This window comes from Scyliorhinus canicula, chromosome 11 (genome assembly GCF_902713615.1).
Source record: "Scyliorhinus canicula chromosome 11, sScyCan1.1, whole genome shotgun sequence".
Lineage (NCBI taxonomy): Eukaryota > Metazoa > Chordata > Chondrichthyes > Carcharhiniformes > Scyliorhinidae > Scyliorhinus > Scyliorhinus canicula.
The window spans coordinates 24663822-24682091 of NC_052156.1; the positions used below are offsets into that span (position 1 = coordinate 24663822).

Below are 18270 nucleotides of genomic sequence, written 5' to 3' on the forward strand. Positions count from 1 at the left end.
TTGAGTTTGAGGGCACTTGTTACTGCCCCTCTTCTGTTCTAGCCGGCCAAGTACACCACAAGCCCAGTGTTAACAGCTTCTCTGAGAATATGGAACCAATTTAGACAGCACTTTAAACTGGAATCTATGCCGCTAATAGCGACAATCTCTAGGTGACCATAGATTCATGCCGGCTGGGATGGATTTGTTGTGTAAGGAGCGGGTGAGGGTCTATAGGTTGAGGGATTTGTTCATGGTGGGTAGGTATGGCGGTCTGGAGGAGTTGGTGGAAAAATTCCATCTCCCGGGGGAATGCGTTTAGATATTTACAGGTATGGAACTTTGTCCGGAAGGAACTTTCTACATTTGCTTGATTGCGGGCTCCTCCCTTATTAATGAGGTGCTGTCACTGGGTGAGATAGGGGAAGGGAGGATATCAGATATTTGTAAGCAGTTGATGGAGAGGGAGAGGGTTTCGCTGGAGGAAGCAAAGGGAAAATGGGAGGAAGAGTTGGTTTGTTCTTTTCAGGGGAGGGGTGTAGAGTGAGGTCCTGCAAAGGGTTAATTCTATCTCCTCATGTGGAAGACTGAGTTTGATTCAGTTTAAAATGGTGCATAGGGAGCACATGAGTGAGTTCTTTCCGGGGTAAAGGAAAACTCACTCATCTGCGCCCTGGTCATGTGTTCCCTATGTTCAAGGGGGCTGGCTAAACACTCGCATGCTTTTTCGCCCTTGCCCAAGTTGGTCAAATTCTGGGCTTCCTCCTTAAAAATTATGTCGAAAACTTTGGGGGTTAAAGTGGAGCCGTGCCCATCGGTAACGATCTTTGGGGTATTGGACTTGCCTGGGCTGCAGGGCGTGAAGAATGCTAACGTTTTGGCCTTTGCCTTTCTGACAGCCCGGTGGCAGGTTTTGCTCAGGCGGACGGCATTGGTGCCGTCAAAGGCGATGGCATGGCTGGGGATTTGTTGGAGTTCCTGTACTTAGGAAAAAAAAAAATCAAACACACCATTAGAGGGTCTGAAGTGGGGTTCCATTCGAGGTCGATATCGTTTATTAACTTCTTCAAGCAGCTGATTGCCATCAGCAAATGGGAGTGGGTGGATGGAGCAAAGGGGTGGTTGTTTTGGATAAATAAGGGAAATATGGCTCTAGGACATGGGGAAGGTTTTATAAAAATTGTATAAATCTGTTTATCTTTTATGTACATTGTAAAATTCAAAGTTTCCTGAATTAAAAAATATTATTTTTAAATTTAGCATATCCAAAATTGAGGCTTGTGTCCCAAGTTGCACCAAGTCCCATTCATCTATCGCCTTTATGCTCATTAACCTGCATTGATTCCCAGTTCAGTAACACCCTGGTTTTTAAATTCTCACAATTGTTTTCAAATTCCTCCCAAATTCCGACAACTTTATAATCTCCTTCAACTCCGCAACACTCGCTGCGCTCCTCCTAATCTGGCCTCTTGTGCAGACCCTTTCCATCACTTCACCACTGGCAACTGTGTTGTCAGCTGCCTAGATCTCAAGTTCTGGAATCCTATTCCTGAGTAAACTAATAAATATATATTCTCAACTAGCAACAACAAATCCATTCAAGGCAGCTGCACAAATGGAAGATCTAGCTGTATGGGCTAAATAGCTAGCTTTTAAAGCAGACCAAGGCAGGCCAGCAGCACTGTTCAATTCCCGTACCAGCCTCCCCAAACAGGCGCAGAATGTGGCGTCCAAGGGCTTTCCACAGTAACTTCACTTGAAGCCTACTTGTGACAATAAGCGATTTTCATTTAATTTCATTACCTTGATAGGAGATCCACAATTGAAGGAAACCATTATTGATGGGACCTCCAGGCAGAGGCGCATTTACAGTTCGTGGGGCTCCACACTCAACTTCATTTCTGTCCCCCACCTCACGCCTCTCTCGATCCCACCTATCCTCACCCCACAGAACACAAGGTGGAAGCCACAAAAATACACAAATTGATTACTGCTTTTTAACTTATAAAAAATGCCTGTCTGAGTAATTGCTGAATTGAAATCCAAGCTTACCTCTTGACAGTATGACGGTAAAGATGGTCAATATTGCAATGCGAGAGTTTTGAGGTGAGCAAACACGGAGAATGAGAAATCCCTATTTGGATCTGTCCCTAGTGTCCATGCAATACTATGTGATTATGTTAACTATCCTGAGAAACATTGGTTTTTTTTCTCACCGCTCTTCAATTTTATTTTGCATAAGGTTCTCTGGCCTTCCATGAACTCCAATTGTTCCATTGTAGTACTCCCTCTGCTTTTGTCGCACAGTTAAAATTGCAATGATTAGGATGAGTAAGAGATTCCAGGATGCCATCTTCCATCAATCATTTGCGATACATACTTCACTGGTCTTTCAACGACTTTGGGAATTTGTCACCGAACTAAAAATTGTTGTAAAACTCTAGATTTAAAAAAATAGACGGGGCTGTGAACCTACACCCGTACCTAGTGTAGAATGTAGCTCAAAGAGCATTTTTATTTCACCATTAAGGCTTGATTCAGATGTTGACGTTAGGCCAATGTGTTAATTAATTGCATTGCTGGGGCAGCACGGTGACGCAGTGGTCATCACTGCTGCCTATGGCGCTAAGGACCGGGATTCAATCCCGAGCCCCGGGTCTCTGTCTGTGTGGAGTTTGCACATTCTCCCCCGTGTCTGAGTGGGTTTCATCCCCACAACCCAAAGATGTGCAGGTTAGGTGGATTGGCCACACTAAATTGCTGCTTAATTGGAAAAAAAATAATTGGGTACTCTAAATTTATGTTTTAAAAATTGATTGCATTGCTGAAAAGTACTGAATTCATATACTAAATCCATCCTTGCATCAAGGATTGCTTTAACAAAGAGTCATCCAGACTCAAAATGTAAGCTCCCTTCTCTCCCCACAGATGCTGTCAGACCTGCTGCGATTGTCCAGTATTTTCTGTGTTTGCTTCAAGGTTATTCATCTAGTCAGGATAGTACTATTTGCATTTCAATATTTTCAAGAACTTGCTAATATGAATCATCATTATCTGATGGAAAGTTACCACTCATTTGTTTTCTTTACCTAGGCACTTTTTTTGATTAACAATCAGATAACCAAAATCCACCCCAAGGCCTTTCGGTCCATTAAACATTTGAAATTGCTTTACCTTTCTTGGAATTTGCTACCTCAGATTCCTGCCAATTTACCTAAATCTCTTGTGGAACTAAGAATTGATGATAACAAAATTAAGAAAATACAAAAGGAAGCTTTTAAAGGAATGACGTTTTTACATGTTTTAGGTAAGTCTTTGATTACTTCATATGTTTTATTGAAGTTATTTTCATTTACTCTATAAACATAGTTAAATGAACCATACTAACAAAGCGAGCCCATGCTCATTCCCTGTTTAGATTTGTTTTGTCTACAATTAAATACATTAATACAAGCTTTTGCTCAAGGTATTTTGTTGTTAGGATGTGCATTTACAGATTACAGTTTTGCAAATGATCTTCAATCTCATGCAATTCTGAGGTTATCAGATATCTATCCATATAGCACGCTGGGCCGGTTTCACTGTCCATTCATAGTCAATGGTCTGAAAATTGAGACCAATATTTAAAGGATGTACGGTATATTCTTTCTGTATAAAAGCAAAAACTGCAGATGCTGGAAATCAAAAATAAAATCAGAAAATTTGGAAATACGCAACTGGTCTGGAAGAATGAAACAGATTTAACATTTCAGGTCTGTAACCTTTCATCAAAGTCGGGGAGCATGGGAAAAAGGACAAAAGGGAAGGCTTGTGATAGGGTGGAGGACAGAACAGATTAAATGACAAAAGGTTTCATAGTACAGGTTTCATTGTACAAAACCAAAGGGTATGATAATGGGACAATTAAACAAAAGATGTGGCTACAGGAAGTGTGAATGACAGGAGAGCAGTCATCTGAACGCGAAGCAAAGGAATTAAGAAACAAAAAAGGTTAAAAGAGAAATAGCAAAAATTCAGAAAATAATGAAAGGTGGATTCCTCAAGCTTACGTCAATCTTCATTGCACACTGCAGCAAGCCAAGATCAGAGTTGTGAGCAAGGTAGAGTTAAAATGACAGACAACAAGAGGCTCAATGTATTGCTTGCAGACTGAACAGCGGTGTTCTATAAGGCAGTAACTCAGTCTGTGTTTGGTCTTCCCATTGTACAGCAGATTACATTGTGAGCAGTGAATAGAATGTACTAAATTGAACGAAGTAAAAGTAAAAAGGTGTTTCACGGAGAAGGACCTTGGACCATGAGAAGGGAGTGGGAACATGGAATGGAGTCCTTACATGAAGTTGAATGGAAGTAAATGTAGTTAAATTAGCTATGGGAGTTGTTGAGTTTATAATGAATATTGGTTGGTAGCCTATCCCAGAAATGGACCTATTTCAAAAATGGCAGAGAAGTCCTTTACACGATAAACATTCAATCCTTTTACACCTCCAGAAGAGATGGACCACATGAAGAATGGAAATTGAAAGCAAAGTCAATGAAATTTCCAGTTCAGGGCCAGAGCAAGAAAAGTACTGATACACTTATCAATATACTGGAAAAAGAGGTGAGGTTGAGGGGCGAGTAGGACTAGAACATGGGATATTCTACATATCCCACAAAAGGCCCATATGGGCACCTTTTATTTGGGGGAAGTGAGTAGAGTTGAAGGAAAAGTTGCTCAGTGTGAGAAGATGGAGAAGGGTGCTATAGATAAGGTGATGCTGGGCCTCCGTTCAAGGAAGAAGCGGAGAGTCCTCAGACTGTGCTGGATGAAGATGCTAAAGGACTGAATGTTTAGCGTGCAAAGGACTAGGTTAAGTCCAGGAAATGGGAAACTCAAAGTGACGGAGGGCGTCAGAAGAGTCACAGATGTAGGCAAGAAAAGACTTGGCAAGGGGATAAAAGTAGAGTTGAGAAATGGAGAAATAAGTTAAATGGGGTGGGAATAAGCTGAAACAATAACTTAATCTCCAAAAGGTCAATGAGTTGGTCATTCCTACTAATATTGACATAGACAGATGCATTTGCAACAGTTAAGATTGGTGAGGACGAGGTCAAGTAGGTTTGCCCTTCTTGTAGGTTCCCTCACTATCTATGCTGCTACTATCCCTTTTGTTCCATGGGCTCCAAGTTTTCTGACAAGAACATCATGTGGCAGCTTATCAAATGCCTTTTGGAAGAGCATGTATACACTATCAACCGTATTACATTCATCAAACATCTCTGTTACCGCATCAAAAACTCGAGCAAGTTAGTTGAACATGATTCACCCTTAAGAAATCTGTGCTGGCTTTCCTTAATTGATCTACATTTGTCCAAGTGACTTAATTTTGTCTCAAAGAGGCATTTTAAAAAGTTTTTCGGCCACCATGGTTAAGTTGCTGCTGCAGCTAATAATACATGCTGCATATGGCAGTCCAGGGCACAAGTAAAACCTAGAGTTCCATGTAGAATCGCATGTGTATGCTACCGGCCATAGCTGCCCTGCTGGGACTCTTAGAATATTAAACTTACTACTTTGATAAATAAAGGCTCAGCTTCCAGCTGTGTCTCCTCTGCTGATGTCACTGTATTCTGTATTCTTTGCTCTTATTTTACTAATTTTTCCTTGCACCTTCATCAAGACCTTCCTAAATTGTGGTACCCAGAACTGGACTTAGTCTTCTTATTGTGGCCTAACTCGATTAATAAAGGTTCCATTTAACTTCCTTCTTTTGGTACTTTACAGGCAGCATTTAGTTTTGGCAATGGGGGTCACACCAACCAGTCGAAGAACTGGTAGGAACCCTATGTCGTTTCTCTCTGGGAGGTCTGGTGTTATTACACATTTATCTGGACAGCATTGTGCCTCCCACACAATCAAGCCTCAAGTAGGGTGAAATTCCCACTCCTGAGAGCTGCCAGCCTCTGGCAGCTCTCTAATACGGACAGCATCACCAGCAGCAGTGGCTATTGCTGGTATTACACATTTTTCCCTTGGTTTTTGTGACTATGACTCATCTTTCATTCCCTCACCCTACAGTATAAATAGCTCCCACTTTCTATGCCTTTTAGCTTTGACAAAGGGTCATCTGGACTCAAAATCTTAGCTCTTTTCTCTCCTTACAGATGCTGCCAGACCTGCTGAGATTTTACAGCATTTTCTCTTTTGGTTTCAGATTCCAGCATCAGCAGTAGTTTGCTTTTATCCAATGTTACCATTGGAATTGACTTCATACCGAGGCATATATTGTTAATAACTGGTGCTTTGAATTACAGAAATAAGTGGAAATCCACTTGATACCACTGGCATAGAACCTGATGCATTTGACGGGGTGATGAGACTTATTTACATACGTATTTCACAGGCAAAATTAACTTCAGTTCCCAAAAGTAAGTTATTTGAGAATTACATTCATGACTGGTATTTCTTATCAAGCAATGGGCAGGGAAGGATATTCAAAGGAAATAAGTCAAGGTTTTAGTACAATATCAAAAACCACACACACATACAAAGTTTCAGCAATTTATAAATGGCTTTCCGCATCCAAAAACTGCACTTTTACTTTGTGACTACTTCAAAATTAGAGTCCTCAGCCAACTTGCAAGTTTTAACTCAAGGAGCCTAATCAGTTTTTGATCAATTCACTACAGTAGAGAAGAATCCAGCAAGCAAGGCACCTTCCATTAATAAACCACGTTAAATGATGAAAAGTGATGGCAGGAGAAAAGATAAGTAAACCAGACAATCCAAGTCTTTCAATCTTACACGCACGCCAGACTGGATTCTGCCAGTCCTTGCTCAGTCGTTATCACACTTGCCTCTCACAATGTTCTGGGTTCAAATTACACTCCAGAGTTTCAGCACAAACATTTATGTTGACACTTCAGTGCAGTGCTGAAGGAAAGCTTCACTGTCGGTCAAGGCGGCTGGAATTCTCTGGCCATTGCGATTCACTTTTCCCGCCGGCAGCGGACCCCCGCTCACGGGTTTCTGGTAGCGTGGGTTGGCTTCAATGGGAAATCCGATTGACATGAGGCGGGAAGATTGAATCCTGCTGCCAGTGAACGGCACGCCACTGAGGAACACACGACTGGGGAACTGGAGAATCCTGCCCACTGTCTTTTCGATGAAATGTTAAATCGAGACCCATCTTCCTGCTCAGATGTAAAAGCTCTCATACCCTTTCGAACAGGGTAGGGAATTTATCCCTTGTGTCCTGGCTAATATGCATCCCTCAATCAATATCACAAAAAAGCAGACCATCAGTGCGTTAACACATTGCTGTTTCAGGAAATTTGCTGTGCTAAGTTGACTGCTGTATTTCCGACAGAACAGTGAATAGACTTCAAAACTACTTAATTGGCTCTGAAACATCTGATGGTAGTGAAAAACATTACAGAAATGTAAGTCTTTCTTTTTCCTTGAAAGCCATGAGGAAACAAATTATTCATTTACAGCAGATTGGCAGCTTTAAATGGTACTAGCTCACAAACTTATTAAATGTATGACTTCTGGGTTGCTCATTCAACACCTTAGCCACATTTCTGTCCTTAGTCAGTGCTGAGAAATCACCTATTTCATGAATCTTACGTTAAAACAGAAAAAAACATTGTTTGGATATGATGTAGCGAGGTATATTTTTTCTGTGACAGGAATTTAATAAAAATAGATTTACTCAAAGGAAATGTCTGAGGTTGAATTGATCCATAATAACTTCACAACATACATTATATCGGTGACATAACCAAGAAAGGGGTAAAGTTATTTATTTCAAACACAAATATCCAGTAGGTTTTGTTTGAATATATATGTCATTATAGTTCTACCAGAGTTTAAAACATCCTGTGAATTTCAAAAGCGTATCTCAAATGTTTTGTTCCAAGTGGCCATCTGAATCCATTAGAGATTGTACATCAGTGGAAAAAAAACTTGGATTTTGGATTACAGTTGAAGTATTTCCATCTTCACATATCCCCAAAAATCTGAAGTACACCCTTTCCACTGAGTATCTAAGTAAATAGTGGTGAGACACAGACAGGATAGCAGAGAACAGTTATCCTGTACACCAGTTGCTAGAATATATCATGGGCTGCCACATAATTAGCCTAATTTTGCAAGGTTGACTGGATATTTTTACTCATTAAAATTGAGAACTCAATTTCTTCAATTAACAGGTTGTTTTCACTTCCCTAAGATTTATGAATGATCAACAAACAGTATAACAATGGTGTATATGTATATATTTCTCTAACTCCTCCCACTACTTTAAATAGTAAATATGTCTCTTGCTTTCCCTCCAAACACAAGCTTTAAACGGTTTTCTTAATGTAACTCAAGCTAGTCGAGCTCCCTGCTAATTCCATTACAGAAACTTAAAAAAAAACAGATTGCATTTTAGCCTCTAATCTGCAAGGCTGAAATTAGCACTGTTAAAACAGTTCTGTAATATGTGATCTCTGATCATTACGCTGCTGATCAGAGAACGTGGGCTATTCAATGACCATGCACCATTGCTCCCAAAAGTCTCCGATAAAGATTTCTATCAAAACCTCAACTCCAGGAACAAGCCTCTGTTCCATGTCTGTGTCCAGAAATTATTTGCACATGGCCAACTATATCTGTGATTATTTATACTAATTATACTCAATTTTGCACCCAAAGATTTACCTGCCAACCTGTATGAGCTGTACCTTGATCACAATAAAATTTCATCAATAGAACTTGAAGATTTTAGACGATATAAAGATTTGTACAGGTAACATTTTCGCGTTTTAAAATAAAATTCAAATGTGATGTCAATTTCTGAGAGACATTATTTTGAATGTACTTGTGAACAGAGAAATTACAAAGGGACAGACTGAAAGACTTAAGTATCATAGAATCCCAACAGCGCAGAAGGCCATTCGGCCCGTCGAGTCTGCACTGACCTTCCGAAAGAGCACCCCATCCAGGCCCAACCCCCCCATCCTATTCCCGTAACTCCACCTGACCATTGGACAGTAAGGGGCAAGTTAGCATGGCCAAGCCACTTAACCTGCACATCTTTGGACTGTGGGAGAAAACAGGAGCACCCAGAGGAAACCCATACCTCGAGCATTTACGGGAGGATTCTGGCAGAAGCCATTGCATTTATGGGGGGGGGGGGGGGGGGGGGGGGGGAATTAAGGTCAAATGGGAGGAAGAGTTAGGAGGGGAGATGGAGGAGGGGTTGTGGTGTGAAGCCCTAAAGGGGGTGGATGCCACGTCGTCTTGTACGAAGCTTGTGCTCATACAGTTAAAAGTGGTTCATCAGGCACATTTAACAAGGGCTAGGATGTCGGTTGTTTGAGGGGGTAGAGGATAAGTGCGAGGGGTGTGGGAGGGGCCTAGCAAATCTTGTTCATATGTTCTGGACATGTCCTAAGCTGGCGAACATCTGGGATTCATTCTTCAGCACCATGTCGGCGATCTTACAAATGGAATTAGAGCCAGAGCCCCTAGAGGCCATTTCCGAGGTGTCGGACTGGCCGGAGCTGCAGACGGGTGCGGGGGCAGATGTCTTAGCCTTCGCCTCGCTGATTGCTCGCAGGTGGGCTCTGTTGGAGTGGAGATCAGCTTCTATACCCAGTGCCTCGGTGTGGCTGGGTGATCTCATGGAGTTTTTGTACCTTGAGAAAATTAAATATACATGGAGAGGGTTGAATGGGAGTTTTTTCCAAGATGGCAGCCATTTGTCATGTATTTCAAGGAACTGGTCACCGTTAGATGTTGGGGGGAGGTGGGTTTTTTTTTGGGATGTTTATTTGTTTTGTATGTATAAAAAATGTTTAAAAAAAATATTTTCAATAAAGCATCACCTACAGGCATTACTAATACTACAGGTAGTATAAGGAGTTTGAGCCTGGGACCACAGTGATCAACAGAGCTCTTTATGAAAATGTATGTTCCATGTACTGAACATATAAGGCATTTCCTTGTCATGTTACAGACTGGACTTATCCTACAACCAAATTAAAGACATTGAAAATGGAAGCTTAGCTTATCTTCCTCATCTACGACAGATTCATTTGGAGAACAACAAAGTTAGGAAAGTGCCTGCTGGTATAAAGGACCTCAAGTATCTGCAGGTAAAGAACAAATAGCTACATTGATTCATATATTTTATTTGATTTCCACACTTCTTTACAATAATTGTAAAAAGCTGAAGCATTTTGTAAAAGGCAAATGGATCAACAAGACATGACCATGTGATTTTGCATAATAACAGACTTAGGTTTTGGGATGGTGGAGCAGGCTTAAAGGGACGAACGGCCTACTCCTATTTTCTATGTTTCTAGCGGTGGAATGAGGGCCTTTAATCGGCAGCAGGGCAGAAATTCATCCATGGGCATTCCCGCCACGTGCTTAATCGAAATGGCGACAGGAAGGTAACGGGTCTCCACCCACCACCATCTCAACCGAATAAATGCCTTCCCCGCCCAAAACTCACCATGGGGAGAGAGCATAAAATACCTCCCATGTGTCTCAAACACCCATCATACTTAGTACTCGTCACCAAATTTGAAAAGTGTTATTTCACTTACTACAATTTTTTTCAATTGGAGGACACATCAGCTAATTAAACTGAGCAAAGCAGCAGCTTATTGAACTTTTTTATGATGATAAGGATGTGCTGCATATGGACAAATAACTGATATATTCTGGCCATTGCTAAGTAATAAGATAGATACAATTGGAAACAGTAAATGAGTTTGGAATTCCAGGATAGAGGTGCAGAGATGTGTTTCAATTACACAAAGTTATTTCTGCAACTTATTGAAGCAACAGAAGGAAGTAACAAAACAAAGATGAACAATGGTTTGGATTCCTTGACAGGCATGAAAGAAGTTCACACAATTCATGAATTTTCACCGTGTTTAAACGAAAAGAGTTTCTGCTCAGGTTCTAAGTAGTAGTCTGAGTCTTATCTGAAAATATACTTTCCTTGCTGAGAATCAAACTGCTTAATTTTATGAAAGTAAGCCCAGACTAAACAAGTATAATACACTTATGACTACATTTTTACAATGTTCAAATGCAGACATTTCAGCTTTTCTAAAATATCTCTTAACAGGCGGTGTATCTTCATAATAACGATATTAGCAAAATTGAAGTAGATGACTTCTGTCCAAAGGAATCAAGCATTAAGAAGATCCTCTATAGTGGAATCAGTCTTTTTGGCAATCCAGTGAAGCACTGGGAAATTCAACCAGCTTCTTTCCGATGCGTTTCTGGTGCTTATGGTGTGCAGTTTGGAAATTTCAGAAAATAAACAATGGATACAAGCATCATAAGTTAAATGACATGAAACATGAAATTCTTTTCAGCAAAAACAGGAAAAACTTGTTTGCCTGCACTATTAACAAATTGCAAAATCATGTGAGTACATGGTTTAGAAAGTGTGATTCCAAAGAATCGGAATTTGCTGCCAGGTTGATAAAAGAGAAATTTCACTTCAAGTACCCATTTCAATAAAATATTGCCCTTGGTGCCTTTTATATGAACGAAAATGGCCACTGATTACAGAACTGTGATGTGGTTAAAGGAAAGAATCACTTCTGATTGTATAGGCAAGTATTTCCTCTCCCAAACTCCCATCCAAATTGAAACAAGTCCAGTGTGTCAATAAGATAGTTGATTTAATTCCATGTCACAGTGCACTTTTGGTTTCTCAGGAAGAGACATCGAATGCATATATTGAATTAACTGGTAAGCACGTGGTCAACTTCTTAAGCGTTTATTTTGACACGACTTAAACCAAAAAGAAAAATGCATTTGTATCCTTTCACAGTCTTCGTCTCATAATTCAAAGAGCAATACAGTACAGGAACAAGCCCTTCGGCCCTCCAAGCCTGTACCGGTCATACCAACCTTGGAAAAAACCCTCAGCACTTCCTAATGCCATATCCGTCCATACCCATCCTATCCATGTATTTGTCCAGATGCCTTTCGAATGCCGTTAATGTATCTGCTTCCACAACCTGCCCTGGCAACGCGTTCCAGGCACTCGCCACCCTCTGCCTCGCATATCTCCTCTAAACTTTGCACAATGGAACTTAAATCTATGCCCCCTGGTGACTGACCCCTCTACCCTGGAAAAGAGTGCCTGCCCATCCACTCTATCCACGTACCTCATAATCTTGTAGACCTCTATCAGATCACCCATCAACCTCCGTCGTTCTAATGAAAACAGTCCAGTCTATTCAGCATCTCCGCATAGCTAACATCCTCCAGACCAGGCAACATCCTGGTAAACCTCCTCTCCACCCTTTCCAAAGCCTCCGCATCCTTCTGGTAGTGTGGCAACCAGAACTGTGCGCAATATTCCAAGTGCAAATTCAAAATATATGTTTCATTTTTTAGCATTAAATTCATATTTTCCATCCAATTCACATTACTAAATACAAATATCTGGATATTTCAAAGCTCTTTCACACAAAAAGTGATTTTATCAGGAGAATTCTCTTAGTGTGAAATTTCTCCTAACAGTAACCACTTTAAATTTGGTTTCCCTAATAAGTATAGAAGGATTCTATAGGTCTGATCTACTGGCTGCGTTGCACCTGAATGGGAGCGTGATGCGGCCAGTAGATGCCGGGAGAAGCCTTTGTGTGCTTCTAGGCAGCCAGCATGCCTTGTGAGATCTACCCAGGTCTTGCAAGGCGTCGCGATTAGGATCCTGCTCAAAATGGATGTGGTCAAGCCTCATGCACCTAAATCAGTTTATAACCCACTTAGGCGTGCTCACCCAGGATGTACGGGGCTCCCGGCATCCAGCCACCTCCCCAAGAAGCCCCCTGTTGGCGCCGTTCATTACTGATCCACAGAAACATGGACCAGACAGAACGGCACCCGGGCCATCGGAAGCCCCTGGGTGGTGGGTGGTCAGGGACGGGACACCGTAGCCGTCTGACCCTCCCCCTGGAACACGGGCAGCGTGGCACTGTGAGGCTGGAATCTTGGCACTGCCACCCAGGCACTGCCAAGGTGCCAGGGTGGCACTGCAAAGCCAGGGTACCAAAGGTCTGGGCCTGGGGGAGTCATGCCCGTGAAAGGAGATTCGAGGAGGGGTATGAAGGATGAGGAAGGCCCGAAATGAAGAGTGGGAAGGCCTAAAAACGGGGGCCCTCAGTGACCCCATAACGGGGTGTCATCAAGAGGAGGGGGGGGGAATTTCCATGTGTGTGGGGAGTGACATTGTCCATGGGTAGGGGAAAGCCTACTTAGAGATCGGGGCCTCCTTTCAAAATGGTGGCTAGATCACTGAAGAGTCAGTCTGACCAATGAGTTCAGTTCCCTGCTTATGAAAATAATTCTGAGTGTTTGTGGACTTAACCGGGGAGAAACTCCCCAGATCCCACAAAGTGACTAAATGTGGTTAGATAGCGGTGGGGAACTTGCCAAAAGGGCCAGCGAGAAACCCCAGTAAAACACGCCCCAAATGACACTTTTGTGAGGGCCACGAAGAATCCAGCATGAGTTTGTACAGTCAAGCAGAAAGTAACTTTATTTACAAGAATATGTACACAGGGCCAGGAGTTCACTACTGGCTCCCTCTCTAGCCAGTACCACACTAGCCAGCTCTATTTATACAGCTGTGCTATTCACCTCCCTAAGTGATGACACCCCACTATGGGGTCACCGAGGGCCCCCATTTTCAGGCCTTTACACTCCTTATTTCGGGTCCTGCCTCCTTCCAGGACCCCCATCCTTCAGCCCCTTCATACCCGCCCTACACTCCCCCATCCTTCATTCCCTCCTCCCCCACCGCATTGGGGGAGCTTATATTCCTCAAATATCATGGGGTAACCAATTGTCCTCAGTCAATAGGATCTGGGCAGGTTATAATAGACACGTAGAAACTTTTACGTTAGATCGTGCCCTCCATGTTGATATAAAAACATAATTTTAATGTTAATTCTTTTTTAAAAGGACATCCTTTTGGACATTATTTCAACATTATTCAAGCAGCTGTCAGGACAATAATCTATGCAATGGTGATACGAGATGTGGTGAGATAATTGTACATTGATGATAAAAGAGTAGGGGAAACAAATTTTGGATAACCTGGTAGCTTCCACAAAGCAGTTCAGTATGAATATTGGTTTTTAGCAGCAATAGCCAATTACTTTACCAAACTATTATAATTATAAAAGTTTTCCATCGCCAGCCAAATCCTTGGATTTGGCCCTTATCTGTGGTTTCACACACTAAACTTACAGTACTACCCAGCTAGTAATGATTAACAGTTGTACTTTTCCTGTCATAACATAGAGGTTGATTTTAACATTACCCTCATCCTCCTAATTATATTTTTATTGCTTTTCATTATCATCAGCAAATTTATTTCCACTATCAATAAATTATAATCATAACAGTAATAAATACTGGTGATTACACTGGTAGCTCTGAGTTGTTTTCTGTGAATAGTATTCTGAGACTAAATCCTTGCATGATTGTTCTACAATGAACTCCCTGTATTCATACACAAAAAGTAATTTGGTTTGCATTCCCTTATATCCTTATCATTCTGAATACATTTGGTTAAATGTTGGGAAAGTTAACCAAGAAAAAATTTGCGTATAAATATCTTACACACATATTGTGATAAATACCATAGCACGGTCAATTATCACGAGAATCACAAAAAATAATTTAGAACCAGATGTATTGTATTGGCATATCAAATGGAGGATTACTTTTGTTATTCTTTTTATGTAATTACTTTTAATTAATAAAGGTCCATTTAACAATCAGGTGTTGAGTGCTTTTTTTAAAGAAAAATATGGCTACGGAATATCATATTTTTGACCAAAGGCTAACTAATAAAGTACAATAGAGTTTTTATTGTGTCTTTGTAGAGAACATTTATTTTCGCAGGTGAAGGTGTTAATATAAAAATTGCTGTAGCAATTGCTGCAGACCGGGAACACAAGTGGCTAGCACTGTGGCTTCACAGCGGCAGGGTCCCAGGTTCGATTCCTCGCTGGGTCACTGTGGTGAATGTGATTTACACCGGATTATAATCTGTGTATATATGTGTCTATATTGTAAGTGCAGTTGCACTACCTGACCACTAGGGGGAGTAGCTCTGGGAATGCTCGAGAATTGTACTGGGCTTCTCCCTTGGCTCCGCCCAGGACTCCTCCCCCTGGAGCCTCTGTATAAAGATCAGTGCCACATGGTCAGCCGGCCAGTTCACCGAAAGTTCAATGGCTAACAGGCTGGCTCTGTTGTGAGTATATTAAAACCGCTATTCTAATCCTACAAGCACGTGTCCGTAGAATTGTTGGTTCCAACAATTTAATATACTCAGGAAACAGTCGAAGAAATCATGGAAGCAGCACTCAAGCCCGGACGCCTAGAACTCGACCCACAGGATGCAGAGGCTAAGGAAATTTTTTCCCACTGGCTGAGATGTTTTAAAGCCTACCTGACAGAAGCCAGCACCGCCGGAACAACGGAGGAACAAAAACTCAGCCTACTGCACGCGAGGGTAAGCCACAGAATCTCCACACAGCTGAATCCGGCCGGTTCTTACACCACAGCGCTGGCAATATTGGACAAAATGTATGTTAGGCCAATTAACGAGGTTTATGCACGCCACGTGTTTACGACTCGCCGTCAGCGGCCTACAGAAACGCTAGCCGAGTTTGTAAGGGAATTGAACAATCTTTCCAATGACAGTAATTATCAAGCCGTTACCACGGCTGAACATGGGGAGCGTGCTGTGCAGGACGTTTTCGTGGCGGGCCTTAGGTCTAACTATGTGCGCCAAAGACTGCTAGAAAAGAGGGCCCAGGACTTAGACACTACTGTGGAGGCTGCTACCACTATGGAAGTTTCCTTCCGCAGCCTCACCTCGTTTCCCGCGGACCCCGCAACCTCATCGTGGACCCCCGACCAACAGTCCCCCCAAGCCTGTGCCGCCAGGCCCCCCCCAGCTACCGCACTGCCAAAGACAGTTACTCTGCTGCCCCAGCCAGCTACTCGGCTGCTCCAGCCGGCCATTTCTGTGGCCAAAGCCAGCACCCGCGGCAGCACTGCCCGGCCCGTAACGCGACCTGCAGCAGCTGCGGACGAAAAGGACACTATGCCAGAGTGTGTCTGGCGAAGAAAGTCCCAGCCTCTAACTCTCCCACGGCTCAAAGCACTTGTTCCGCCCCAGCCTCTAACCCTCCCACGGCTCAAAGCACTCTTTCCCTGAATTCACAGGCCTGCAGGCCCCGAAATGCTGCAGCCTGCATGCCGACTCCGCCCCCACCCGACATGTGCGACTCATGGGGGAGGCCATCTTGGCAATCCTCCTCCATGCAGCCGGCCATGTGCGACTCATGGGGGCAGCCATCTTGGCAATCCTCCTCCATGTGGCCGGCCATCTGCGACTCATGGGGGCAGCCATCTTGGGATCCATCCCCTTCAAACTCTGAAACTCACCTCGACGACTACGAACTCAGAGGGCAGTCATCGCGGGGCCACTCCAGCACAGCTGATCGAGCCGCCGACTACCCGCAACTCAGCGAAGTCACCCTGGATCAATCCCGCCCCAAGCACCTACGAAGTTCGATGGCGGAGGTCCAGACCAACGGGTACTGCACGCCATGCCTCTTTGACTCCAGGAGCACCGAGAGCTTTATACATCCAGAGCTGGTAAGACGCTGTTAGCTTTCTATTTTTCCGGTGAGCCAAACTATTGCCCTCGCTTCGGGCTCCCACTCAGTCCAAATCCAAGGACACACCGTTGCTACCCTCACAATTCGAGGCGCTAGTTATTCGAAATTTAAACTTTATGTCCTGCCCGACCTCTGCGCGCCACTCTTATTAGGCCTGGGTTTCCAGTGCAACCTCAAGAGCCTCACCCTCAGCTTCGGCGGGCCCCTGCCCCCACTCACTATCTGCAGCCTAGCCACGCTGCGCATCTCCCCCCCTCCTCTCTTTGCCAATCTCACTCCAGATTGAAAACCAGTAGCTACTCGCAGCAGGCGATACAGCCTACAGGACAGGGTCTTTATCCGATCGGAGGTCCGAAGGCTGCTCAGTGAGGGGATCATAGAGGCCAGTAATAGTCCTTAGAGAGCTCAGGTGGTGGTCGTCAAGACTGGGGAAAAATTTTGCATGATCGTCGACTATAGCCAGACCATAAATCGCTTTACGCTCCTAGACGCGTATCCCCTCCTCAGAATTGCAGACATGGTTAATCAGATCGCCCAATATCGGCTATTTTCCACGGTGAATCTGAAGTCTGCATACCACCAGCTCCCAATCCGCCTGGAGGACCGCCACGACACGGCATTCGAGGCCGATGGCCGCCTCTTCCATTTCCTCCGGGTCCCTTTCGGCGTCACTAACGGGGTTTCGGTGTTCCAACGAGCAATCGACCGAATGGTAGACCAGTACGGGCTGCGGGCCACGTTTCCGTATCTGGACAATGTTACCATCTGCGGCTATGACCAGCAGGACCACGACGCCAACCTCCACCGTTTTCTCCAAACGGCACAGAAATTAAATCTCACTTATAACAAGGAGAAATGCGTTTTCTGCACAAACAGACTGGCCATCCTCGGCTACGTCGTGGAGAACGGAGTCCTGGGCCCAGACCCGGACCGCATGCGCCCCCTCTTAGAACTCCCCCTCCCTCATTGCCCCAAGGCCCTCAAACGGTGCTTGGGGTTCTTCTCATACTACGCCCAGTGGGTCGCTCAATATGCGGACAAAGCCCGCCCACTTTTTAAGGCCACACGATTTCCCCTGTCAGCTGAGGCCCGCCAGGCCTTCTGCTGCATCAAGGAGGGCATCGCCAAAGCAGCCATGCGGGCGGTGGATGAATCCACTCCCTTTCAGGTTGAGAGCAAAGCCTCAGAGGTAGCTCTAGCAGCCACTTTAAATCAGGCAGGGAGGCCCGTTGCATTTGTCTCCCGTACCCTATCCGCTTCAGAACTCCGACACTCCTCAGTCGAGAAGGAAGCACAAGTCATTGTGGAGGCTGTTCGTCACTGGAGGAACTCTCTCGCAGGTAGGAGGTTCACCCTCATCACCGACCAACGACCTTTATGTTTGACAACTCGCAAAGGGGCAAAATAAAAAATGATAAAATCCTTCGGTGGAGGATCGAACTCTCCACCAATAGTTACGATATTAAATATCGACCGGGGAAGCTCAACAGGTCCTCGGATGCCCTATCCCGCGGGACATGCGCCAGCGCGCAGATCAGCCATCTGAAAGCCATCCACGTTGACCTCTGCCATCCAGGG

The 18270-nt window shown here is 43.8% G+C and overlaps 2 protein-coding genes across 7 annotated transcripts in view; one reads left to right on the forward strand and one right to left on the reverse strand.

The window, feature by feature from the left end:
• Window positions 1–11956, forward strand: part of aspn (asporin (LRR class 1)) — a 30056-nt gene extending 18100 nt beyond the window's left edge. For 3 of the 4 annotated variants that reach the window (XM_038812597.1, XM_038812598.1, XM_038812599.1), the window contains exons 5-9: window positions 3073–3286; window positions 6277–6390; window positions 8663–8756; window positions 9969–10107; window positions 11094–11956. In XM_038812597.1, coding sequence (XP_038668525.1) covers window positions 3073–3286; window positions 6277–6390; window positions 8663–8756; window positions 9969–10107; window positions 11094–11291 — 759 coding nt within the window. In that variant the 3' untranslated portion in view covers window positions 11292–11956. The remainder of the gene's footprint in view (window positions 1–3072; window positions 3287–6276; window positions 6391–8662; window positions 8757–9968; window positions 10108–11093) is intronic. The other variant, XM_038812600.1, reaches the window with a different exon arrangement.
• The window catches only part of LOC119973940 (centromere protein P), a 400035-nt gene that overhangs the window by 129326 nt on the left and 252439 nt on the right, over window positions 1–18270 (reverse strand). The window lies entirely within an intron of this gene.